Source organism: Metopolophium dirhodum, chromosome 1 (assembly GCF_019925205.1).
Source record: "Metopolophium dirhodum isolate CAU chromosome 1, ASM1992520v1, whole genome shotgun sequence".
In the NCBI taxonomy this organism is placed as follows: Eukaryota; Metazoa; Arthropoda; class Insecta; order Hemiptera; family Aphididae; genus Metopolophium; species Metopolophium dirhodum.
The window spans coordinates 61,160,019-61,187,792 of record NC_083560.1 but is presented as its reverse complement, the minus strand read 5'-3'; the positions used below and the strand labels follow the sequence as shown (position 1 = coordinate 61,187,792).

The 27,774-nt window shown below is 29.0% G+C and overlaps 1 protein-coding gene and 1 pseudogene across 1 annotated transcript in view; one reads left to right on the top strand and one right to left on the bottom strand.

Annotated features, from left to right (window-relative positions):
• The first annotated feature begins 103 nt into the window (after nucleotides 1-103).
• On the top strand, nucleotides 104-12,489 carry LOC132936734 (uncharacterized; annotated as a pseudogene).
• A 1,404-nt stretch (nucleotides 12,490-13,893) lies between these two features.
• Nucleotides 13,894-27,774, bottom strand: part of LOC132934556 (dynein beta chain, ciliary) — a 91,322-nt gene continuing 77,441 nt past the window's right edge. The window contains exons 66-80 of the mRNA XM_061000877.1: nucleotides 27,086-27,303; nucleotides 26,667-26,837; nucleotides 25,107-25,255; nucleotides 24,842-25,009; nucleotides 24,013-24,145; nucleotides 23,180-23,323; nucleotides 22,166-22,303; nucleotides 21,514-21,739; nucleotides 21,239-21,414; nucleotides 17,724-17,966; nucleotides 17,314-17,496; nucleotides 17,081-17,254; nucleotides 16,350-16,498; nucleotides 16,086-16,218; nucleotides 13,894-14,276 (exon numbers count right to left, since the gene is read on the bottom strand). Coding sequence (XP_060856860.1) covers nucleotides 14,115-14,276; nucleotides 16,086-16,218; nucleotides 16,350-16,498; nucleotides 17,081-17,254; nucleotides 17,314-17,496; nucleotides 17,724-17,966; nucleotides 21,239-21,414; nucleotides 21,514-21,739; nucleotides 22,166-22,303; nucleotides 23,180-23,323; nucleotides 24,013-24,145; nucleotides 24,842-25,009; nucleotides 25,107-25,255; nucleotides 26,667-26,837; nucleotides 27,086-27,303 — 2,567 coding nt within the window. The 3' untranslated portion in view covers nucleotides 13,894-14,114. The remainder of the gene's footprint in view (nucleotides 14,277-16,085; nucleotides 16,219-16,349; nucleotides 16,499-17,080; nucleotides 17,255-17,313; nucleotides 17,497-17,723; nucleotides 17,967-21,238; nucleotides 21,415-21,513; nucleotides 21,740-22,165; nucleotides 22,304-23,179; nucleotides 23,324-24,012; nucleotides 24,146-24,841; nucleotides 25,010-25,106; nucleotides 25,256-26,666; nucleotides 26,838-27,085; nucleotides 27,304-27,774) is intronic.

The following is a 27,774-nucleotide window of genomic DNA, read 5'->3' as shown; positions in this document are numbered from 1 at the left end:
AAATGTATTCGATTCCCTACTCCCGTACTTGCGTCTTCGTTGTTTGCGCAACACATATACACACGCACACACACACTCGCACGCACGCACACGTTATAAGAGCGATCGCCGCTCGCCGTTCGAATGCTTGTCACAGTCAGTCACGTGAGATCTTTCGGCCGCTCGTCTCACTCGTCGTGTACACCTCCACTCGTCTCGATCGTCACCGGAAAGGCCGTTCCGTCCTGCAGCAGAGCAAAATATAGACAAAACCATGTCCACCGCCATTTCCAACGTCCGCTGGCTGATGACGATCGTCGTCGTACTGCTCATCGGCGCCGTCCAAGCCACCAATCATCCTTCGCGTGCTGAAAGGCAATCGATCGCCAACCCAACAAAAGTGTCGAACGAGAGAGGTATGTACCGTCGTATGACATGCCAAATCGGTCTTGATTTATTAAATTTAATCGACTATTAAACAAATAAACTACCTTTATATATTATTATACATTACACGAGAATATAAACTTTATTTTATTTTTTATCGAAGGAATATTTCTGTATTTTCAAGTACCCTTTAGACTTTAGAGTTTCCACTAAGGGAATAATAATAGAATAATAGTATGTACTTTGTTGAACCTAAAAAATATAATCCTAACAGCGTGACAGTAAATCGTAAGCCCGGTCACGCGGCTTGGGTGCGTATTTAATGAAAAACCTTGTCGGCATAAAGTTTATGACGGATAAAATGTAATAATTCAACAGCATTTTTCATTTTCGTCCCAAGGTCGATTTTTCAGAGGAAAATGGCAAAACTAATAATATTAATATAACGGCAATGGGAAAACACTACACACCGATAACTTTATAAGCGAAATAATACTATAATAAATTTACAAGTCTTAAAAAATAACGGGTTTTGGACGAATTTTAGTTCTTCGACGGATTATACAATCAAAAGTGTTCGCAATGTAACCTTTACAAAAAACCGTCCATTATTGTAAGTGTGATATAATATTAATGACATAACAAATAATGTCCTGCCTATTAAACTAAGTCATCGACTTTATTGAAGTTTTACGAAAATTTGAATGCAATATAAATGTTGTTATAGTGTGTCTTAATTCAAAAATAAATTACCTATTTTCTAGGCACCATTTCATTTTCAAAATGTTTTAGTTTTTTTTCTATAAGTATATATAATCAGTGGATTATTTACACCTATCTAATCGAAAATTACTTCCATTGGAAATTATTGAAGTACGTAGTCCACTAGTACTAGTCCATACAACCGTGCAAAATGCAGATTTTAGCTTCAAAAGTTCCCGAAGTAATTATACGATACGATGCGTATTACGATTGACGAAGTCTGTTGTCCAGTTTATACTTAATACCACACTATCAATGGCATAATAATATACTATATTATGTCTATATAGCATTGAATATAAATACTAGCATTTATAAATAATTATCTTCAATGTTAATAGTAATATTTATAATGACTATTACTTATTAGTCATTTAACACGCACTTACGATATATAATATTATAATGTATTTTACCATTTTACCAAGAACCCATTCTAGTCATTATACAACGCGTATACCTACCTACCTATTGCAAGTACCCTAACCGATACCTACACGATTAGTTAGTTAATTAGTTATTACCACAAAAATATTAAAACTAGTGTTTTTAAAACTGTTAACATTGATTACGTTGTTGATATTATTTAGTGGTGAAACATAAAATATTGTGCGGATTTATATTATAATAATAATTTATAAAGACAAACAAGAGTGTAACATTGTAACAATTGTGTATTATTCGTGTAACTAACGATCAAAATTCGGTCAGCGCCACTCTACGTGGTATACCTATATAGGTGGTACGTGGTATCAACTATCAAGCAATACCTACCTTATTTGCTTGATATTTATTTTTTTTGTATCAATAAGTATAGACTTTGTTTCGATATATTTAGTTTAGTTTACTATTTTTTAACCACACAAACAATATTGCTTACTCGTAATCACTAGCATCAGTACGTGTCTGGGTGTCTCCTGCTGGGCTTAATCCCCAAAATAATTTATTCGATGCTGAAGCTTCCCGAAAATAAAAAAAATAATACTTGTTTTACACGTCTAAATAAAATCTACATTTAATTATTATGTGTACACACTTTTGGGTAGGATATACTGGTCCAAAAAATATATTTATATATTTCTTTCGATCAAAAATTGCCTCATCTTGGTACTTCGGAGAGGTAACTTTTCAAAATTCTCAAAAGTTATTCAACAATTTGGGAAACTGTCGAAAATTGGACTATTTTTTTTATTATTATCAAGAGCATAAGCTGTTGTCTTGAGACTTAGGTTTGTCACTAAAAATACTTAAAAATATAATATAAAGTTCTTCATAAGTTTTTTTTACTGTAATATCAAAAAAAGGTCTTGCATCTATACTTACTCCGCACGGTCTACAAGCGCGATACCTCAGAATTGATGACTATTATAAGTTAATAACAGTTGAATAATAATTACTATTTATTGTATGGAATATTTTTGGAAAAATTAATTTAACCTATAACGTATAACTAATAGAAAATAAATTACTTATAGCAATATACATAATTTCCTTGGAAATATAAACTGACAGGTTCAGTCAGAATAAGTTAACATCGTATACAATGATTTATCATTGAATTAAAATTTTACGCATTCATTAAAGTTTCAATGACAGGTTTACTATACGTCTATACAGCAGAGTGGCTTCCTCGGTTTTCACTTTGTTTTTGTTATGGTTCATAAGAGCCATTTGGTTCGGAATTTCTGGTCGTGGTTTCAGGGGCAGCAAGAGATTAATCCGACCCATTCTTCAAATTCACCGTTAATCCACCCGTATTTTTACTTGTTTTACATTATATAGTGTAAAAATTAAAATTGTATTGGTTTTTTCGTTTTTTTACTATAAATGGTAATAATATTTACAATTTAAAATCATGACAATTTTTTTTCATAGCAGACAGTCGATTTGTTTTATACTGGTAAATTCTATATTCATAAAATATTTATTTATAGTTTACGTTTACCCAAAAAAAAATAAAAATGTATATTATGTGTAAGTATAATATTTTATCGCGGCCCATTATTCAATATTTGCCGGCTGTGGTAGCCCCAAAAAAGTTTAGGTGCAGCATATTACTACTTCTGCTGCCCTCGTGCGTACGCCTATGTCTTGTCGTAGGTACCTACTCTGAAAGTTTTTTATAATTCATTTATTTATATAGTTAACACACGAGACCTATATAGGCACATAGCAGATTAGAACGGAATACAAGTACCTAGGTAATCCGTGAAAAAAATGATAAAATATGAATGAATATTTTATAATTTTTCATAGGTATCTTTCATATGTTTGCAATTTATTTGGTACATTTTAAAAGTTTATATTTATTAATAATGTACTTAAATTGCACTACCTTTTTATCTTAGTAACGATGTGTGTTTAATATCAACAGTTTAAATTTAAATTTAACTATATTTTGTACACCATAAACAATTAGTAAATTTAGGAGAACAGTTTATAACAGGGACTGGGACCTTTTGAATTTATCGGTATCGGTTCCGGTACTGGTTCTTCAAAAATAAAAGATCTGTTCCAGTTCAGTTCTGGTTTTTTTATAAAACAATATAAAGGTATCGATTCCAAAAAATTTCGGTATTGATTCCAGATAATTTAGGTACCGAAAAGTATAATAATTTTAAATACCTATCCGGAATACGGGTCTAATTAATAGTATGAAAAATATAAAAGATATCGATTCCAAAATATTTCGGTATTGATTCCAGATAATTTAGGTACCGAAAAGTATAATAATTTTAAATACCTATCCGGAATGCGGGTCTAATTAATAGTATGAAAAATATAAAAGGTATCGATTCCAAAAATGTTCGGTATTGATTCCAGATAATTTAGGTACCGAAAAGTATAATAATTTTAAATACCTATCCAGAATACGGGTCTAATTAATAGTATGAAAAATATTATAAAACTCATATGATCATACATAGTTTATACACAAAACAGTAACAGGTACCATTAAATTATAATAAATAAAATATTTTTATTTTTGAACCTAAAAGAACCTATTTAATTTAAAAATTCTTGTTCGATTCCTGTACTTTCTTTATTAAAATAAAGGTTTCCGTTCCGGTTCTGGTTCTTAATATTTTAAAGGTTCCGCTTCCAGAACCGGTTCTTTTAGGTTCGGTTCCAGTCCCTAGTTTATAATATAATATTTTAATAACTCTTTATTTTCCATGAAATTATCAACCATCCATCTAGCTCGAAAAGGAGTTAAATAAAATCCATTTAACCTAATGAGTAATGGGCCAGCCAGTAGCCACCATATCTAATAATACATAAAAATGAAACAAATAAACAATATCCAACGTTTATATTATTACATATAATAACAATATTTAATATGCAAAGGTAATATAGTTTGGATTACAGCGAGCGTAATAATAACACGGAGGCACCTATTACAACGTATAACGTCATTTCTCATTACGTTTCGACATTCGCGGGTGAGATTGCTAACTATTTAAAATTTTATATTGGTATGAATAATATTATTCGTAAACCAATATTAGATTAATATTGTATATTCGTATGCTTATATCATATATGAATTCTTAATTCGTAATAAGTAATAACGTAAAATACATTTCGCAAGACATAAACACAACGAAAAAACGTGTTTTTTTATTATTATTATTTATAACTTATAAGATATTGTTAGAAATTTCATATAGTGATATTACGAGTATTCCATCGTAATAGAAAAACGTCGATCAGAAAATATTGCGCGTGTACTACTGTCGTAATCGTAAAATTTAGGCTCGTAATGCATGATATTTTAATAATACATTAAAATTCACTAATTAGTGCGCTAAACCTAAACTGTAGGAAAATGATTAGTATGAATTAAAAAAAGACTCACTGCAATCTCTATTAATGCACAGCTTACCATAATCATAATGTTGATGTTTATGTAGTATATAATATAAGTATTCATGTTAGTTTCATTCTGATTCATAAGTAAATATCGAATAGTAAAATAAACAGAAATAAATTAGTGATGATAAAATATATTTAATAATAAATGGCTGGACTGCGGGTATTCATATCTTTAAAGCAAATAATTGATATTGCTGTTCAAACTTCAACAAACTTATATTTTAATTTAAAAGACACGGCAAATCCAAGCAAATCCGGCAAATCCAGCTACCCAACAGTCCTTGGGGTCCAGATATTTTTTCTATATGAAATAATATCTTAATGTCTAACTGTGATTTTATTTTTTTGTTTGTCATCACTCATCATTAATATAGGTAGGTACATAGTAATTATTTGTACTATTTATATTGACTTCAAAAAATGGATCAATCCAACAATCCAACGTCCCCAACAAAGAAGGACGTAACTCACTTTTACGATTTTTTTTTTTCAAAGTCATGTTTCTGTTTTTCTGGATTTCAAAATTGGTAAAAGTGAATTACGTCCTTATTTGTTGGGGCAGTCGAATTATTAGTTTAAGATTGGACTATGAAAATTAATTATGATTAAATAAACCGAATCTTGAATCATTTAATTTTAGATTCTGAGCGAAGCGATGAATGTATTGATTCTACAATGATGTGTGTTTTTTTTTTATTTTTTAATTTTTTAATTTTTTTTTTTATTTTTGTGTCTGTCATCACCTTTTAGGACAGTAAAAGTGCTTGGATTTTCTTCAATAGTAACTTTTCTGATAGGAAAGTGAATCTAGTTGGTACTTTGGGGGGTCAAAAGTAAAAATATCCCAGTAGTTTTCACAAGCGACGTGAAAAACAAAAGAAAAATTAAGGAAAAACGGGAATTTTTACGCAAAATCTGTTTTCGAGAAAATCGATTTTGGTTTTTGGTGTAACTCTAAAACAAATGACCGTAGGGACATGAAATTTTGACTGAATGTTCATATTAGCATTTTCTATACACCATAAAATTTTGAAAATATTTTGACTCTTTTTGAGCTGTTTACGGCCATTGTCAGTTTTCAATTTTTTTAGTTTTTTTTTCTATAAATATCAATAAAATTTTATCGGTTGATTAAAAAAGCTTGAAAATTTAATAGAAGGCTTCTAGGTTATTGTTTCAAAGGCAGATGAAAAAAATTAAAAATCCTTAGTCACAGTTTTTAATTATAAGCATTTAAAGTTCAAATTTTGACAAAATACGGAAAAATCACGAAAAATAGCAAATTATTTTGAGTTGAGAATTCGTAAAAATTTTTCTTTTTAAATCTAAGATTTGAAAATGTAATATAAGATTACTCATAAGTTTGTCTACCTTTATCAAAAAAAAAATGTCTAGAAGAAACTTAAATTAAATTTTTATGAGCGTCTGAAATTTATATTTTTACAACATTTGATATTTACTCGATTTCTCATGTAACAATTTTCTTATTTTATTGTAATTAAAAAACGAATGACTGTAGATACTTGAAAATTTCACTGAATGTTCATATTAGCATTTTCTATACACCATAAAATGTTGAAAATATTTTGACTCTTTTTGAGCTTTTTACGGACATTGTCAGTTTTCAATTTTTTTAGTTTTTTTTTCTATAAATATCAATAAATTTTTATTTGTTGGGTAAAAAAGCGTGAAAATTAAATATAAGGCTCCTGATATATCGTTCTAATAGCAGTTGAAAAATATTAAAAATACATAGGCACAATTTTTTTTTATAAGCATTTAAAGTTCAAATTTTGACAACATTTATCAAATTTATAATTTATTAATTATTTTGTGGTTAAAAATGTATAAAATGTTTAACTTTTATGGCTAAAGATTGAAAATTTAAAACAAGGCTCCGAGTAAATAGGTTATATATAAATTACTTTATTCACAATAATATCATCAAATATACTTGGTAAAATCATAGGCTGACTGACCGTTTTCGCTCAGAATCGTTTTTCTTATACAATGATATTATATCATTGAATTCAAATTTAACACCATCCATTACAGTGACCCACTTGTAACCTACTGTACAGCAGAGCGACATCCACTTATCCACCTTTTTTTATTTATAATGCTTTTATAGGATGTTCAATTCTACAGAAATTTGATTTATATCTCGCAAAATGCATATATACATATTTTAATTTGCATCTTCCTCTTTTTGAGTCAGACACTTTATGTAATTATTTTTTTGAAACTAAGTACTTGAATATAAGAAGAAACCCAACACTTTAATTCAGCTCAATCCTTCAATTATTTATATAAAATATATACTATTTTTATATTCGCTTACAATAGGTATATGTACCTACAGCCGTATCACACATGTATATCATAAGAACTTATTTTTCTAATCACACCACTTTTTATTGACATTATAGTCGTAGAAATAAATTCATAGTATGATATCGAGTATTTTTTTAAAATTATTTTTATATCATTAAATTCCAAAGTTGGAAGTCCAGCCCTAGCTTCGATATTTGTACCTTGATAATTAAGATTAAACGTTTTACAAATTATAATTATTTACCTCTGATAATAATCTGTTTTGAGTATTTTTAAAAGAAAATATTTTGTTTTTACAGTGGCTTATTTATGTGCTGGGGTATTCAAATGTTAAGCCAGACCAATACTGTTTACAGCTATTAAAAATAAATAATAAGCCAACTTAATAACTGTAATATTATAGCCCTAATACTTACTGCTTACGGTACAGGTAAATAACAGATAACAAGAGAACAAAAGATGATAATTATATAATATTTAATAGGCAGCTAAAAATAATGTCATATAGCATTCTTTAATGAATAATTTATCTGCATAAGAGATTAGTTGGGTGACTGTATAATATTTTTAAGTGTTAACTTTTACAGAGTATACAGTTAGAAGGCATAAAATAACCTATACTTACATATGTAATAACTAGTTGGTATAATTACTATATTATGTCCGATGTCCCACATAAAATCTACTTCTGTTAGTAAAAATTTTTCAATTTTGTCACAATATTGTAAAGCTCTTTTCTGATCGACTATACCAATGATTAGTATTTACAGATAAATATAACAATAATATAATGATTGTATTGTAATAGTATTAAATTATACATTTAGTACATAATATTTGTATAAACTAATTCGTTAACATTTTACGGTACACTTAAAAAATAAGTTGTTTTTTTAAGAAATAAAAATCATATAACTATATCAAATGATCTACAAAACAATGCTACCTATTCGTAAACTATTTTATAATAGCTAAACAGATTTGAATTAACATTGGCTGCATGTCTTAAATGTATTATACTATCTACATTAAGCTGGCGTACATAAATCTATTCGTATTTACATTGTTGAATATCTTATAATCTGCTTACACCCGCTAAAGTGCGCCGATCATGGTCAACATGTTATTAGTGTTTATCATAGTTTATTTTATAAAATATTATGTTATTTGATTATTTTATTTTATTTTGAAGTGTGTACCTACACTCGGTTATCTGCTTTATACTTTTAATTCTGCACATTTCATTATTGACAATATTGACATTATAAATTAATTTTAATCTATTTTATCACGTGTAACCGTGTTGTTAGTTGTAATAATTTTTTTAGAAACATGATATTCAGATTCGAAGTGATTGTAATTTTTGAGTGTGTTGTATTGCCAATTGAACCAGTAGATTAATTTCAAACATGGTTGTAAACTATAGGTACCTAGCCAATATTTTTAACTCGTATAATGTGCGTAAATCAGTTAATTTCTGAATTTTCATAAATAATATTTTGATACTATTATCATACTAATTACCTAATATATTATACATTTATACCTCCATTATGATTGCAAGAAATAATGGGTTTTATTTTATATTATTGCAATTTTCTTTTTACTTGTATAATTATTAATTACCAACGTACGTTGTATACTATACGTCTACATCTCGTTTTATATTTATACCATGTACTTTTATTTAATATTTATACACTTTACACTTAACAATAAGTAGTACTTCAATCGAGCCGATCAGCTGATCTTACTGAGAATAATAATGTGTATTATAATACTTGAATATTTTATTTTTGGAATCATTCAAAGTATATAATGGATAAGTTCCCAGGGGTATATCTACCCCTGAGAAGATTGTCTACGGACTTATATTGGGACATTATCATTGTTCCAAATTAAATATTTAAATATTTTAAAGTCCTTTGATGACGTGTTACGTTTTTGTCTCACTAGAATGAAATATTTCGATTTTCATTTAATCTGTTTACTGTTGCCAATGTGCGTTAATTTATTTTTTAACAGTCACTACATCATGATGTAGTATATATAAACAGAATTTAGAGTTGATAGGTGGTTTAAAAGGGAAGACAATTTATGGTCGATAAATTACACTCGACAAAGTTTTCGACCAAAACATTATAGACTAATGTTTAACACTCTAACGGATACATTTGGGTTGAATTTCGCATAAATCCGTTTTTAAAAACGTATATACACGCTCGTTATTTTTCTGAAAAAAAATTATGGTACTACAAAACAAAAATTATATATTATTTATATATATTTAAAAACATCCCCAACCAGCGCAATAAAACTGTCATTGGATAAAATTCTAATTTGTGGGAGAGTCATCGACAAACATAATAATATATATTTTTATATATAAAATATACATTTTTGTTATATTATACATATACAAACAGAAAAAGTTTAAATTGTTTTGAGATTATTTATCGTGGTGAAATATTTAAATATTATAATCATAATATTATTTCATACTTCCATTTACCTCACCTATATTACGAGACTGATAGACTAACCTAGCGCGTGAACAATCTTCTGAGATTCTGAGTGAAACGATGAATGTATTGGTTTTACAATATTGATATGTGTGCTTTTTTGTATCTGTGAGTAACCATTAGTTTTAAGGGTGATTTTTAATAGAAAATTGGATCTAGTTGGTACTTTTGGGAGTTAAAAGAAAAATTCCCAAAAATTTAAAAATAATGGGGAAAAAGAAAAGTAGACAAGTAGATACCTAACTACTATATTATGTACAGTAAGAACAGTAGGTATTAAGTATACTTCATCATTGAGTAGGTCAATGTAATAGATGATGTATTCCACTTGAATTCATTGTTAAATCATTGCATATGAAAAACGATTTTGAGTGGAGACAGTCTGTCATCAGTCTACTAAGTTTCATATTTGTATTGGTATTATAGTGATTTATTTTACTATTAGTAATATTTTAGGTTGAATTAATTTTTTTCTGATGACATGGTTCAACTTCAATTTTAAATACGCGTATTTTTAACGTCAAATTGATTTTTGGGGAACACATCTAAAATTCAGTAGAAAAGGTTCAATCATTCAAATCTAACCTCTTATGAAGCATTTCAGACAAATATTATATTACCTAATTTCGAATTTTTCTTTTTTAAGATTCCAGATGCCACCACCCGACGACACACAATTGCAATACTTCTGTGTATCCGATTTTGGACTGGAAATTGTCCGGGTGGTTTTACCACTCGATGTTCAAATCGTGCCGACCTCTGTATTCGTTGAAGGGCGAGAACGTTTGCACTGAAAACCAAGACCTGCCAAAGACCAGAGAAATATGCGAAGACTTATGCGGTAAGTTATGCAACGATGATGGTGTGTGTGTGTGTGTGTGTGTGAATATAGGAAGGCAAATAGGTCTGTTATCGCGTTGCCGTGGCATACAATTACCGTAATACCGTTCATATAATTTATATATTTTAATTAATTATAAAAAAAAAAAATCATATATTTAAACAAAATTAGTTGTATTGTTCAATTTAGGATTATGGTAAATAAATGAATAGGTATGATATCACGACGAAGATCAGAATTCTGAAATATCCGATAAAATTTGTTTCAAAGGATCGTTTTCACTAAGCTTTGAACTCCACATGAACTCTGCCAAATAGGACTCGAAGAATTTTCGAACAGTACCTTGACGTAATTTATTACCTTATCCCCCCCCCCCCCCCCCATTTTGAATCGGCCCACATCCACTTTATTTGTTTTGGTGGTTTAGTGGTTGTGACTTCCAGATATCTCTATGACGATACGTCGATAACCTATACCTCTAGAATACTGCATATTATTGTACAATTTCCAACAGCCCGAAAATATTATTGACCCCGGCCTAATAAATTGTTGAGTTAATGGTAGTAAGGTTTTTTCCAACCGATCAGTCATACACACAATAAGACACTCTTTGGTTTCTCAAAAATTAATGGCACAAACTGTCTACCCACTGCCGAGGAATGATCTACAATATTGTATGCCTATACTAATTCCTAGTTAGGTACATGAAAAGTGTATTAATTTAATTGTTCCATAAGACTTAATGAACCAATCATAGGCCACTAAATCATACTTAAGGCACCCTTATTAGCTCCTATTGATTTGTGAAATGTTTTGTCATTCCTCGTGCAACTCGGCATAGTAGTACAATATTGATGTAACAGACTTATTTTTTTTCGCTGTGTAGGTGAATCATGCGTCATGAGCAACGGGTCGATGGGCATTTGCATGTTCAATCAAATGTGCAAGATCATAAACAACAAGCCCTCCGCCCACCCAAGACCATGTGGCAGTTACAATGTAAATTGCTGCCCCAAGGTATCCGACAGCAACTTGGTACCATACAGAGATCCTTCGGGAAACATCAACGGAAATGGCGAATTCGAAAACCGTATAAACGCCGCTGACCAATCATCCTCCCGAACCGATACAATTTACATCTATCGTTTTCCAAATACTCCACTTATGGAAGGAAAACTCAACAATTAGTACTCATACTAGCACCAGTAACATTGTTATGGTGTTTAACAAATAGTTACTGACGTTTTTTTTCTCTACTTATATTATTACTTTTATAATAACATTATTTATTATTTTAATTATAACTATTATTATTATTTGTGTTATCATCATCATATTATAATATTAGACTATGATTACGCGTAACATAGCCTAAAATGTTTCAACCCGTGCAATACGTCACTATAGAACCGTACAGATCAACAGTTTTATTTACACGCCTTTTAAACTCTATATTTATTATTATATCATGTATTGGCTGCATTGTACGAAAATAAATTGTTTAAAGGCAAACGCGCTTGCGTTCCGTCGTACAATATTAAACGAAGGTGAAGCCCACATTGCAAGTGGCGTTACCGTGTTTATTTATTACGTTTAACGTAGTTGGTTTAAGCGTTTATTTTTTGTTATTTATTTTTTTGTTCATAATAAAGTTACTATGTACGGTTGAATATCAAAATATTATAATTCTTAACGTGCTTATCATTAATTATTAATTTTATCACTATTCAGTGTATTTTGATGTAATATTTTTCATATTATCATAATAAATCAAATAAATACAGATTTATAGTTCGTTATTTCATTACACTAGAAGCCATTAGCTTATTATTTGCTTATCATAACAATACTATATTTGTTTAAAAATATAATTTGTATATTTAAGACAGTCGGTAATTTTATGAGCTCGACGACTTGACCTAACCATGTAGGTGAACCAAAAAGAAATAATCTTAAGAAAATTATATAAAATTACCAATACATATCAATATTTACATATTATATACTTGATTTCTAGTGGGTAGGTACGTATTTTTTATTTGTTAACGTCTACAACATTGGGTTTAGTTAAAATGTACCTATTGTTGGAATTTGAATTGTTGGCGTCTGACTTTTAAATTTTGATGAAATTGGATATTCTTTCGTAAAATAACGATTTCTCATCAAATAGTTTCAGTTTTTTTGTTGTAATTCAAAAAGTATTAATCTCTTACCTTTGAATTGATATATCATAAAATAAAAATATTTTATAAAACACTTTATACAAAATTAAAATTAAATAAATATCAATATTAACACGTAATTCTGGTTTATTATTATAAGTATATTATTGAATCACCTTTTTTTAAGTAGGTACCTACATATTTCTTATTTTTAAGGGTAGGTATATTTATACAAAATATAGTTGTTAATTAATGTTTTATAGAGTGTATTTCAGAGGTTTTTAGAGCATATAATTATACCAATCCTATTTATTAGAATAAAATGTATAGTCCAGGGACTGGAACCTTTTGAATTTATCGGTATCAGTTCCGGTACTGGTTCTCCAAAAATAAAATAACTGTTCCTGTTCGGTTCTGGTTTTTTGATAACAAACTAAACTTATCGGTTTCAAATAATTTCGGTACCGGTTCCAGATAATTTAAGTACCGAAAAGTATAACAATTTTAAATACCTATCCGGAATGCGGGTTTAATTAATAGTATGAGAAATATTATAAAACTCATATTATCATACATAGGTTATGCACAAAACAGTAGTACCATTAAATTATGATAAATAAAATAATTTTATTTTTGAACCTAAAAGAACATTATATTTAATTTAAAAATTCTGGTTCGGTTCCGGTACTTTATTTATTAAAATAAAGGTTCGGTTCCGGTTCCAGAACTGGGTTTTTAGGTTCGGTCCCAGTCCCTGATTTATTCATATTTTTTTCGATGCATAAGTAGTTGTAAGCAAGATTTGTTTGAAATTACGAATAATCCTTAGTTTGACATCACTGATTATTGTTACCATTTAAAACACAATCCATTTGATTGATTTTTATGTAGACTGAACTGAAGGTTAAGTATGAATTACTACTATTATTAAATTCAATCAATAATGCCATAACATTATTAATAATTAATAAATGAATAGTATAATTATTACTATGATATATTTACTCTAAAATAAATAATCAAACATTACATAATTTTCATAATACCTATGATTAGGTGTTTACATTTTACCACAATAATAAAATAATAATATAATAAATAATATTTTAAGTGTAGATAACAAGTTCGTGATATTTTCGGTTTCAAGTGACCATCTATAGCTATAATAAATGTATGGATATTGGTAAAACCATTAATTATGAATACTAATTTAATACTAATACTAGTGTTCATAATCAATGGTATAACTTATAACTGTAACAAAAGTGCGACACCAGCCAATGTCCATTTCGATGATTTATCTTTGCTTTTAAGACTAAAAGTCCACACATACGTCGGTCCCCTCGTTCTAGTTTTGTACACTGGACACTCGTAAACGTTCCGTGAATCTTGTTTGTCCTGTGTAATCGCCTGCAAGTTTAGCATAAGAAATGTTTGTCAACAAATCGGGTAAGAAAAAAATGTTAAATTACAATATTAATATATATATATATATATATATATATACCTAATATATTTCTGTACGTCATCAAGACATACTATAGGTGGCGATACGTACGTAACTTTAACCGTAACTTAAATTGTATAACTTAACTATAACTATCAGTTACTGAACTATAAGTTATACATTCTGTGTACACAAAATCGCTTAGGTATTAGTCTATGAATGGTCTAGATATATTAAAATACGGTAGGTACCTATATTATTTTTTGTTTGTATAATACCGTATTATACGGCTTAGAACATTGCAGAAAGTATAGTCATAGGCGGAACTACGGGGTGTGCCTTGGCATACCCTAATGTGAAAAAAAATTAATAACATATAATAATATACATACACATTAATTGAATTTCAGTTTTTTATTAGTAAAACTTCAAGTGTTCAGAATAATTCTCTAAAATAATAACTGTATGTATTTTTACCAATTGTTATTTTACATTGTTAATGAAGCCTGGATGTTTAGACTTTAAATCACTTCAACCTCAACGTATTTGTTTATCGACTATCATTATTTCTTAAATTATATTCAATGTTATTGTCGTTGACACGAACAATTCGGTATAATTATAGTAGTGGACGCCAGACGGTGATAACTATTTTCAGCGAAAATATATCTCAGAAACCGACACCGCGCTGATATCGATGGTTAAGAAATAATATTTTGGTAGTTCCAAGTTTGGTATTTCATTTAACGTGATGTCGTGATTCGAACAACTCACAAACACCATAATTTATATTATCGTTAACTTTGTGTAAAACAAGTAACAACCTCTATGTCGAACAGGAATTAACGGTCAATGTTGAAGCTTCTGAAGGTTATAGAAGAATTTGAAAGTTTTGAGCCATTTCAAAGGCAATTGTTACTATAAAATAAATTTGTATCATGAATAAATTACACTAGTGTTGTTTCAGTTTATTTAGTAATAAATATAAAATAATAATTTATAAGTTAATATATTATAAGATTAAACAATAAATTATCATAAGTAATGTCTACTTACATATTACATATAGTAATATTGTATATTATTGTATCAGCCAATAGCCATATAGGTAAATATTATGTTATACAACAGGTTATACATAGTATTTGTTAGAGAAAAATGGTCGGTACTTACAATATATTATTAACTTAAGTTTATTTTATATACCATCTTATGGAAGACATTTATGAGCTAAAAAAAATTTATATTGCGGGTTAATTTATCTATAGCTACAGCTCTGTATTATAAAGAACAAGTAGAAAAAAAGGCCGGGCACACTCAAATGTAAAACTCTGGGTCCGCCTATGAGTATAGTAACCTAAATTATCGGAAATTGAACACAGTTTATAAAACTATTGTATATTATGGCCAGTTTTAAAGAGGCTTGATAATTTCAGAAAATATTTGAATAACCAAAATAATACAAGAATTATTTTAGAGTAAATTAATACATAAAGTCATACTATAATCCCATGATATACCTAGTGACTAGAAAAATGTGTAATTAAAAATAATATAGGTACCTAGTTAATAGTTATAATTCATAGTAAATCATGTTATTAAATATCAAATTAATTTTTTAATAATATCAAATTAACTAATATTTTTTCAAAACTATTTTTGCATATAACTTATATAAAATAATTTTATACCACTGTATAAACAGACTCACATCCCTAGAATTGTCTGCCAAATTTACTTTGAAACGTATTCAGAATACTATTCACACTTACTCGGACATTAATCACGGGCATTTGAGGAAATAACTCTTTGAGTTTGGATTCCATTATGACCCCTTGCATTACATCCCATCGGGCGCCTTCCATAAAAAGACCGTGAATGTAAGCCCCGTCTCTGGCGGCTCCACTGAAAAATCGTCATCGGTAAGCATACAACAATAAACTACGTCTTTACTCTTTAGTTGGCCGACAGTTGCATTTGAAATACGCTTGTCAAGTAGTTAGGTATAATTATTATTATTGACCTGAATTACTTACCTGAACTCTTCCTTGTGTTTTTTCGTCACGTCACACTGGAGACACATTTTGTCGAGAGGCAATTCGTGTTTCCTCGCTGTACTCTGCATAATCGCCGTCAAAAACGATTGCGGATTGAAAAATCCAGAAAGCCAAACTGACGTAGGTACCTTGAACGGTAACAATTCGATAATTTGAATATATTTTGTATTTTATTGCAATAATGAATAGGTATATAACATACATATTAATATATTATCATAGTATAATTAATATAATATGCAATTCTAAAATGTATACATATTGTAGTCCTTATTTTTTCACCATCATCATGAAAACATTTAATGAACTATGTTTTTTAAATGGTGACTTGTAACTTAAATGAATTAAACTGTAGCAAATTACTTTTATAAAAATGTCATTTTTTTAAAAATTAATATTACCTCAAGTTATAATCAGGCGTATTCAAAACTTGACGACTGGTGCATAATACAATAAATGGACCACAAATTTCAAGTAGTAGGTACCCAAGTTTTCACTTCAGACCTCATCATAATATATTAATTTGATATAACATACATTATTTATTATGAATATTGTATTAACCATAAGATTCATTATAACGTACACGATTCTATTTATTTTTATTTTTTTAACGATAAGTCAAGTAGTATTAGATTTCTGTGCGTAAAATATAAAACTACAATTCATTTATAAATTATATAACAATATATACAGTTACGCATACTCACGACAAAATCAGTGGTCCACGTTTCCAACTCTCTAATACGTAGCAAAAGATCGGAAAACCATGCTCCAAGACCAAGCAGAGACGGATAAGCCCGATTCGTCCATACCAGAGGGATCTGGTCCAGGAACAAAGCGTTTTCCAAGTCTTCCATGTCCGAAGTAATGGTTAATTCACCCTAAAAATATAATTGATTTTGACGATTAGTCATACACATGTTTTAATTAACACGTTTACCTTAAGTCCAAGTTCTAGTTCTTTCAGAGACCGTTTCATTTCGCTAGTTAAAAAGTTCATCCGTTGGCACTCTTGAAAGGCTACAATCACGTAAGGTGTCCTTTCTTCGACTTTACCCATCATCTCGGTTATGTTAAATTCTTCAGGTAATTTTTCTAACGTTTCGTCGACAATCTGTTTTACCTATAAAGAATATAAAAACAAAATATTGACACTTTTTCGGTTACTCGTCCGGTATATATTTTTTCACGATAAGAATGTTTGGTGAAAATTGTTATTCGACACGAGACTATACTTGTAGTGTCGAGATTAACTTTGCACCGGATTTAGCTTAACGTCGTGTTGCGATTCCGGTTGTGGGTTCGTTACAGACGGAAGTTACAACTTATATAAAGTTCTAAGGCGCTTACCTTGTCTTCTCTAGTGACGTTCGTACCCCCGATCGCGCCTGCTTCTCGTGGCTGCATTTCGAATACTGTGCGAAACAAATTCTCGGACGTTGTACTCATAAATCCAATTTCAGCGTTGGGGTGCAAGCCGTAAAGCACAGGATTCTCGGCTGGTAAGACTTCGTCTATGTAGTTGTGATAACCTTGATAATCTGTATTTGGTGGTGCAGGGAAACCCGGGGCGAGGTGAAGATCTCCGTCGACCTGTACGAGGTATGCAGGTAAGATAATTCGATTCGTTGTCGCACGTAAACGGTTAGAACCGGTTTATATCTCGTATACAAATATATTATTAATATGTATTGTATACTAGACGAGTGGCTGAAAAGAATGGTCTGAGGGCCTAGAGTAGAATATAGATAACATTCCGCTTAATCATTAATATTCCATGCTAGCTAGGGGTTCTCAAATTAAAATAAAATAAAATTAGAAATATTCTAATTCACGTTTAAGAACACAGACAATTAAAAGAACAAAACTAAATTCAGAATAATCTTAAAATTGTCTTTTTCTTGATCATTATAATACATATTCTAAATAATATATTGTATATAAAATCAATATTTGGTGCCATTAATACTGGTTTGATTAAAAATAAATAGGTAGAATGATCCAGTTGTGTTTGGAAGGAACGAGTTCCAAAAGGAACAGATTCCTGGAACGAATTCCTTTTTATAAGAAAAGAACAAGAAAATGAACGAGTTTTGTTTTCAAGGAAAAATAACATAACTTTTCGTTCCTTTCTAGTTCTAATAATGTACACAGATATGTAAATAATTGAAATTAAGATATATATTTTTAATGTGTATAATGTATATTGCCAATTAGTGATCGTTATCGAGTATCGACTGCCGACGTTAATCATTACACATTAGTCATTACTCATTAGTCACTTTATTAATATTTCTTATAGTTATAAGTAGGGTTCGGGACTTCTTGCACTTAAAATTATCGAAATATGCAGTCAAAATCGTCAAAATATGCTTTAAAATATGCAGCTAATTTTTCATTTTATTTTTAAAAAACGTATAAAGTATATTATTAATTATTATTATAAGAATGAAAATCTAAAAATTAGGTAGGTACTTAATATGTGTACTAAATTCTACTGTTGCGAGGTACTATTAATCCGATCTTGTTGGCGCTTCACTGCTAATTTATGTTTTTCTGTTTTTAAATGTTGTAAGACAATAAATCGCCTATCAACACCTACCTTCGTTTCACATACTTTACAAAATAAAATAATTCCATCCGTAGAGAAAATATTTTTTCCTAATTCGGATATATATTGATTAATTTTACCATTTATTTTGGGCATTTTTAAACACAAATTGATTGTAAAAAAAAATGGCACAGTTAATAAGAAATAATGTAAGCGCAATGATATGACTAACGAACGAACACGCGTACTGCTTTTCATTTCATCGTAGAATTCATACCCGGCTAATAACTGCTTACTTGGGAGCGTTTGAATTTATATTTGTTTCATGATAAGTCTGTTGGAGTATAGGATTCATTAGGTTTTATCACAACTATACAATTGTCGATTTGTCGATAAAAAGGTTGATTATTAAGCGATAACGAGACTATCATCGTAAACAGACGTACGTGTTAGATACGACAGACTACGACCATCCAATTATGATTTTTTCCCCACAATTTTACGTTTATAAAAATATAAAAATGTGAAATATGCCCAAATATGCTAAAAATTGCTCAAAAATGTGCTTTTCTTAAAATATGAAAAAATATGCAAATTCAAACTTAGTATTTAAATTCGTCATTTCATAAAACAAATTTATAGCTCACTAAGAATATACTACGACCACTACAAAAAAAGATACAAATGCAAGAAGTCCCGAACCCTACAGTTATAAGTTATAATTTATATAGAATTGAGAACTTATATTTAATATAATTGTTTATAATAATAAACGATAAGACAGTCTATCTCAAAATAGAATTATAAAATATGTACCTACTTGTAAGTATATATTATAATTTAAAATTGAAGAAGTATGTATTTAAAAAAAAAAAAAAACATTGATTATAAAATAAAAATTTTAATTTTATTTGGAACTAAAAAAAAACTAATTAATTTTCCAAAGGAACGAATTCTTTTTTTTTTAAGGAACAAGAAACGGAACGAATTGCTTTTTATAAGGAACTTTCCAAACACTGGAGTGACCCAAATAGTAAAGACTATGGACAAATAATAATTATAGAAATGTATAATGTGTACGCGCGTTTGTTTTAAAGTAAAAACGTTTTATCTATTGAATAAAACTAAGACAAAATCAATGTTTTATTAATAAATTATAAAAAAACTATAATATAGTTTATTTTTGTAATATTTTTAATACACAAAAGGTGAAAATAATTTAGACATTTAAGTGACTGAAGTAAGTATCTATTTCAAACTTTTTAAGGGATTATGGAAGTCTACGTTTTCAGTACAATCTAACCGCCGTATACAGAATTTGTTTTAAAAACCAATATCGTGTTCATTTGTACATAAAAATATTTTAAAAAAATTGTTCAAATTTTAAGAAACCAGTGTAAAATAAATTTAATTACAATTTGTTTGAGTACAGACTAATTTCAAATTGATTATATTATATAAATATTCATTAGACATCAATATTAAGTTATTAACTATTATTATACCTATAGTTCTTTTATCGAAGATATTTCACACTATTACATATTACATTATTTAATTATTTGTATAGTATAGGAAAACATTTCAGAAATTCAAATTAAATTAAATCCTTAAAGAGTTGAAAAATTGGTCAACTGCTGAACTGCCTCAACATACACTTTTAATTTTTTTTCTGAGTAAAATAAACAATATAATATATACGATAATATTGACTAGTATAATTATACTCGTGCAAATATATTTATGTAATTATATTATGTGACTAACGCATTAATCACTGCTTTTAAATTAAGCTAGGGTGGCCATATTATCTACAAAAAAAAAAAACAAGACACTTTCTTACAATGAGTAAAAAAAATGCTTTGACTGATAAAACATAAAATTTATTTATTACCAGGTAAAAATAACACCGAAATTATGATGATATCGATCGCCGATAAGAATAATATAGGTAACCTATATTATTCTTATCGGCGATTGATATCGTCGTAATTTTGGGGAAAATAAATACCCACACTATTACACTAAAAATAAACCTCTTATACTCTTTATTATAGACGATGTTTTTATAAATTCATCGGTATAATCACTTTTTGATGAAAAAATGGTAAAAAACAGGATTAAAACAGTATAGTTACGGAAAAAAGGACTAAAAGTGTTTTGTTTAATTCGATTGGATAAACAAGATACCAAGCTGAAAACCAGGAATATCTTGTTTAAAATAGGTCCTATGGTCACCCTAAATTAAATGTATTATGGTATATTATGTTATATATATAAATCAAATGCGTAGAACATATTAAGATTTATCTACCAAGTCAGACTGCATCAGTTCCTCCAAGTATGATATACACAATTTTCTATCCCAATCGTCTGTTATGTGGCCACCGTACATAATTTCACCGAATAAATACCGCAGGTCTTCCCACGGGACTTTGTTATTGGCTTCCAAATAGTTGAACAGCACGCTGACGCTGATATTTAAGTCACCTGGACGGAAAACGACACGGTGAGATAACATTTGGGTTGTGCGTGCTAGGCCAATCGACCGCGACTCTAATTACGCTTTTGGCAAGGGTATATTCGTACCGACGTTAAACGGATATATCTTGTTCCACCCCTGCGCACCGAATTTCCTCCGTTCGGCGACTACGGCGTGGAAATAACAAAGTGAAAATAGAATCGCTTTGAACTCGGCTTCTTTTGACGACATCTCCAGTGTTTCTTGGTTGAAATTCTCCAGCGCCTTGTGCAAATTGGCTTGCATACCCGTCGGCGGCTCGTTTGTGATTTTGATACACGATTCCAAAATTCCCTAACGTCGTGACACAAACAATGTTATAAAAATAAATAAAACTCTAATAGAATTTTCCTAAAAGATTTAAATATGTCTTAGGCATTTATTAGTCTATATTAAGGAAAATCTAGATCAGTATATATTTGTTGTGTATACATTAAAGCGATATAAAGCTTATACTATAATAGTAAACTATATAAACGTATTTGGTCAAAGATTTTTTTTCATGATAATATGGGATATCTTCAATTTGAAAGTCGTAAGGGTTAAGTCGACGTTTTATTAAAGAGCATTTCCTATTGCATACCATACTAAGTGCAAACAATTTACGGAGCTTAGAACTATATTTTTATCGTTGTTTTATAACATCGATCTCCGGTCTAGCGTGCATTTAGGTCAAAACGTAAATGTGTTTTGAACAGGTAAATAGAAAAAGTTAAGTACTTGTGGAATAATGTGTGCCGACGCCGTAGCGGCCGGTTCAGCGCTTAAAAATAGCCTATAGCTTGGATGAGCTGTGTCTCCGAGTAGTTCCATTTTCTTTTCAAGTGTCGGTAACCATTTTTTCACTAAATGTATATTCTGAAATTAAAAAAACATGGCTTATGATCTAAGTACGTTCTTAACTTACATTCGGTAAACATTTATTTGTTTAGATTCTGTGAAAGATTAGAAGCTGAAGTAATTGATGTAATGAACAATCAAAATTGAAAATACTATGAATACTTAATATGAAACTTCATAGATAACAAGTTTGAACGTAAAAAATATTATATGATTAGGTATGTTTATAATATTATATTGTAACACATTTTTATAGAAACTTCGTCTTGCTTACTGTTTTCAATTAAAAAATAATTTATTGTGAGTTAGAGCGTTTCCACAGTGCCACACTATGCGTTTTGGCGGGTTTGGGGAATACTATAGTGTAGTGATGTGGCTATAACTGAAAAAAATCGTAACGGCATCCAAATTGCCTATCCTAAACGCCGTATTATAATTAATATTCTAATATTCTAATTCATAATAAATTATTTTTTAAATGCGATAAGTCAACAATTGTTTTTATTTACACGTATCTACCAGTTTTTTAAATCATTTTTATATAATATAATATATCACATATTTTTATTCATGTATCTATCATATGAAATGTGTAAAAACAAAAAGTCACATTCTATATCTAAACGTTTAATGAGAAATTGGAAAATTATTGGTATAACGGTAATACAAACTCTGGTACAAAATATATCATAATATATCATAAATATTTAAGTGCATGATTACATAATACTGTAGTCATAATTTTGGGATTAATATAAGTTTACAACTGAAGTATTTTATATATTTTTTAAATAAAAATATAATTATTTAAATATTAGAATATTTTTTATTTATTTGAACATACTTGTAATATTTTCAAATGTATTTTTATATTTTAATGCTTTTAATATGTACCTGAAGAACGACCCAATGACCATTTTGAGCCGAAATTTCCATTGCACTTTCGGCAACGACTTCTTGGCCTTGACCTAATGACACATTGTGAAAATTGTTTAATGCAGTTGAAATTCCTAGTTTATGTCCCAAATCTTCAACATCCTGAACAAGTAATATTATAATAAACATAATATTATTATGTACAGTTTACATTGTATATTATATTATAGAAATAAAATAAACGCATACTTTTAAATAGTAATGGTATATAATATATTGTATATATATATATTATATTATTATATTATTAAATTATTATAAACAATATTATTTGATGTGTAAACGATAGTTTAATAAAATAAAACGTTGTATTATATTACTAAATTTCATTTCAAAAAATTATTTTTCGAGAACATAATATATGGTTTACGTTCATTTAATTTATTAATTTTTAAAATATAAAAACAAATAAATATTTGCAGATTACCTAACTTTTGATATTTTTAAAATCCTGGTTGTGTAATGTGCTACAATGCGAAGACTTAAAAATAAGATAATTTAATATTTTTGATTTTAATTTGAATCAAAATAAATCATATACCTAATACAAATAATATCACCATATAACGGCATAACTTATTTATAGTTGAAATGTTTAATTTGTTCAAAGAAACTGTAGAAGAATGGTGAACATTTTTTGAACTGTTTTAAATTTAATAAGGTACTATTATCCTTATATGTAAGAACTATAGTTCTAATATATTAGAATCAATACTCATTAGCATAATATAAGTATACTATAGGTACAACTAAAACCTAGTAAGTACTTTTATCAGTGATAAGAATATTACTTTTAACGGGTTTACTCCTGGGGAAAGAATAAAGAAAATCGGTGTTGTTGGGCTAGTTTCTTCAAACGACTTTGCAAATTCCACGCTTCTACCTTCTACATACTTTGAACCAAGCTTTTCTTCAATAAATACCCTGAACAAAATACATAATAATAAATTAGCTTTAAATAAAATTAATATTGGTCAATTTTGATTTAATAATCAAATATATAATAAAAATTAAAAACCATAAACAAAAAAAGGCAGGTAAGTGGATGTCGCTTTGCTGTACAGTAGGTGACAAGTGGGTAACTGTGATGGATGGTGTTAAATTTTAATTCAATGATATAATATCATTGTATAAGAATAACGATTCTGAGCGAAAACGGTCAGTCAGCCTATGATATTACCATGTATATTTGATGATATTATTGTGAATAAAGTAATTTATATATAACCTATCTACGTGGATACTTTCTAAACATTCAGTCAAAATTTCATGTACCTACGGTCATTTGTTTTAGAGTTGCACCAAAAACCAAAATCGATTTTCTCAAAAACAGATTTTGAGTAAAAATTCTCGTTTTTCCTTAATTTTTCTTTTGTTTTTCACGTCTCTTTTGAAAACTACTGTGAAATGTTTACTTTAGACCCCCCAAAATACCAACTAGATTCACTTTACTATCAGAAAAGTTACTGTTGAAGAAAATCCAAGCATTTTTACTGTCCTAATAGGTGATGACAGACACAAAAATTAAAAAGATAAAAAAAATAAAAAAAAACACACATCATTATAAAATCAATACATTCTTCGCTTCGCTCAGAATCTAAAACAAATCAAAATACTAACGACATAGCATAAGTCATTCGGTCTGGGCGTAATGCCCTCATCATCATGAGTCTTTGTAGCGACACTTTATTTTTCCATTCTTGAGGGAACTTTTCGCGTTCTGGACAATCCGACTCAACAAATTTTTTCCATCTTTTTGACGATGTTTCGATATCACGGTCTAAATTTCTAAAAAAATATATAAACGCAATTTTAACAATTTTAACAATTTTAGAAACTATTTAGTTACTTTACTGTTTTAGGTAGTTGGACATTTTTAAAATACCTGAATTCGTCTTTAGTCGACAAACTTCTAACACCTGACCAACTTGAATTGGACAAAAATTCTACTGGACTACTAATATGCTGAGCTGTCGGGAATCTCAAGAAGAAATCTAATTCTTGTGGAGCTATTTCTTCACTCATTAATAATATCTATAATAAGTTTTTTTTTATTAAATAACTTCCATCCTAACGGTATGAATATAAAAATAAATTGAATATTTATATCCAAATTAATGATTATTGTTATAATGGTTGGTTAATTTTGTTATTTATACTAAAATTACCTAAATATAATAGAAAAATTCGCGTTCCTAGTATTAGGCAAATTATTGTATTAATAAAATAATTAGTAATTACATTTTATAATGATTTCACAAACACAGAAACTATACAAATTGAATAGCAATCCTAGTGGCTTATAACTCAATAATAAATTGATACACATGCAATAGGTACCTAATTTATAAATTTATATCTTATGATCAATGATTATATATTAATTTTGTTTTATATATAAACATATAGTATGAATGTTTATAATAATACTAAACTAATAATTTAATTTATTATGAGAAAAGAAACCTGGGAAATAGCTTTGCTATATTATAGTAGGTTTACGATATACACTCTAAGTTAACAACAAAATAAAAAAAACAGCGAAACTCGCTCTGAACGTATATTTAGTTAAATATTTTGAGTGCGTACGTCTTAATTGACTTGATCACTGTGGTAATTTATGTGTTTTATTTGAATTCAATGATAAATGTCAACATTTAATTTTAACATCACTCTTTTTAAAAAAAATGAATTAATGTAGGTATTGTTTATATTTTTGAATTTTTTTTAAGAGCTTATGAGGAACCTTGTATAAATATTAATTTTTTTAATTACTTACAATCAAAAATATTAACATAAAACAAAATCGATATTAAATTATTAACAAAAACTGGTAGTGCGTAAATATTCATTTTAAATATGCAAGGCATCATCCGTGATATATTAATTAAAACCGAAACAAAAAAATACCAAGAGAGAGACCTCGTTAACGATGGATAGACTGAGTGATCAAGGATGCGAAATAAGTAGATGATGGAATGAGGTTAGAAATAGCAAGAAAACGTGACAGATGGAAAGACTTGATTGAAGCGTGTAAAAAGCCTTCAAGGTCTGTTAAACACTAAAAAAAAACTGATCACAGTCGTTGAAGAATGAAAAATTAAAATTAAAATTATTATAATATATATAAAAGTATATTGTATGTACCTTACTATGAAAACAATAAATTAGGTATTTTATTTGATTTAATTTTTAGTATCATCATACTCAAAAAAATAGATTGATAACGTTCTACGGCTGTACGCACGTAGTATGGCGTATGGGCGTTAAGTGTGAATATAATGATATTGAAATTTTAAAGATTAATCACTGTATCTTGACGCCTGTGTGGCTGTGTATAATCAATAATATTGATTTAGGTACCCGATATAATATCTATATCTAAATTGTATATGTTTATTTATAATTTATTATTTATAATATTTATTTTCACGACATCGCTTACTTGGAATGTCATCTGCGACGCGAATATCAGTTTGTCACATTCGAACAGTCCTCTAGAAGTGTACACGAAGACGAAGTAGGTGATACAGTCGATCAAATTGTTCACTCTCAGCGATACGGTTTCTGCCGGAACGGATTTTTCAATGGCGTTGTTAAACACTACGCTGAAAGCCTACATTTTTCGACACGATATATTATTATTTATCATGTTATTTAAATGCGCAGTGGCGGATTTAAGATTGGCTAGAGCTCCCCTCTCCACCTCAATCGGCCTAGCATCTAGGTTAATAAATTGGGACGTTTTTAAATACTTGTGTTGTAAAACTTGGAAAAAGACGATGAGCCTCCAAGAAAAAAAAATTCCATGTCCACCACTGTAAATGCGCGTATTTGAATCGCTTTCTCGTGATAATTTTTTACCTTTAACGAGAATTGATAGACCAGATTGATCGTATTCAGTTCGTTGAGTATGAAATACAACAGACTAGCCCTCGCGGCTGCAGGTCTATAATGTTCTCTGGCTTCATCAATCTTTTCCGACGTGATTTTTGCCTCGGCCACTTTCTGTTGTATCTCCGCAGCAGTTCTTTTAGTCGTTTCCAAATTTTCCACCAACGCCGTGTCACTTAATATGTTGTCTTTAAAGTAAAAATATTTTTTCCATAATATACAAGTGTTTAATTTATTATAATATTTAGGTTAATAGAAAAATATAGTAAATATAAATCAGCAAATGATATTCAATTGGTAACGTTCTCTCTTTTAAGATAACCTATACTGTAGAGGAGTAGTAGTGTTCACATAGATCCTCCTCTGCTGTCGGTTCAAACGGAAAAAAAAAAAAAAGATAACCTATACTGTTGGGAGTTTATCAGTAAGGTATTTTAAACGTTTGTCGTTCAATATTAAAAACTGAAAGCGAAAATTGGCTAAATATTAAGGTTAGTATCAGGGCTTTGCACTCAAATTAACCGTAACCCATAACACCTTTAAAAACCCTTAAAAACCCAAACACCTGAAATACATATAATCCGAATAATTCTGTTTTCAAAGCACCCGAATTAACCAAAACCCGAATAAAACATTCTGGTTAACCGAAAATTTGTTTT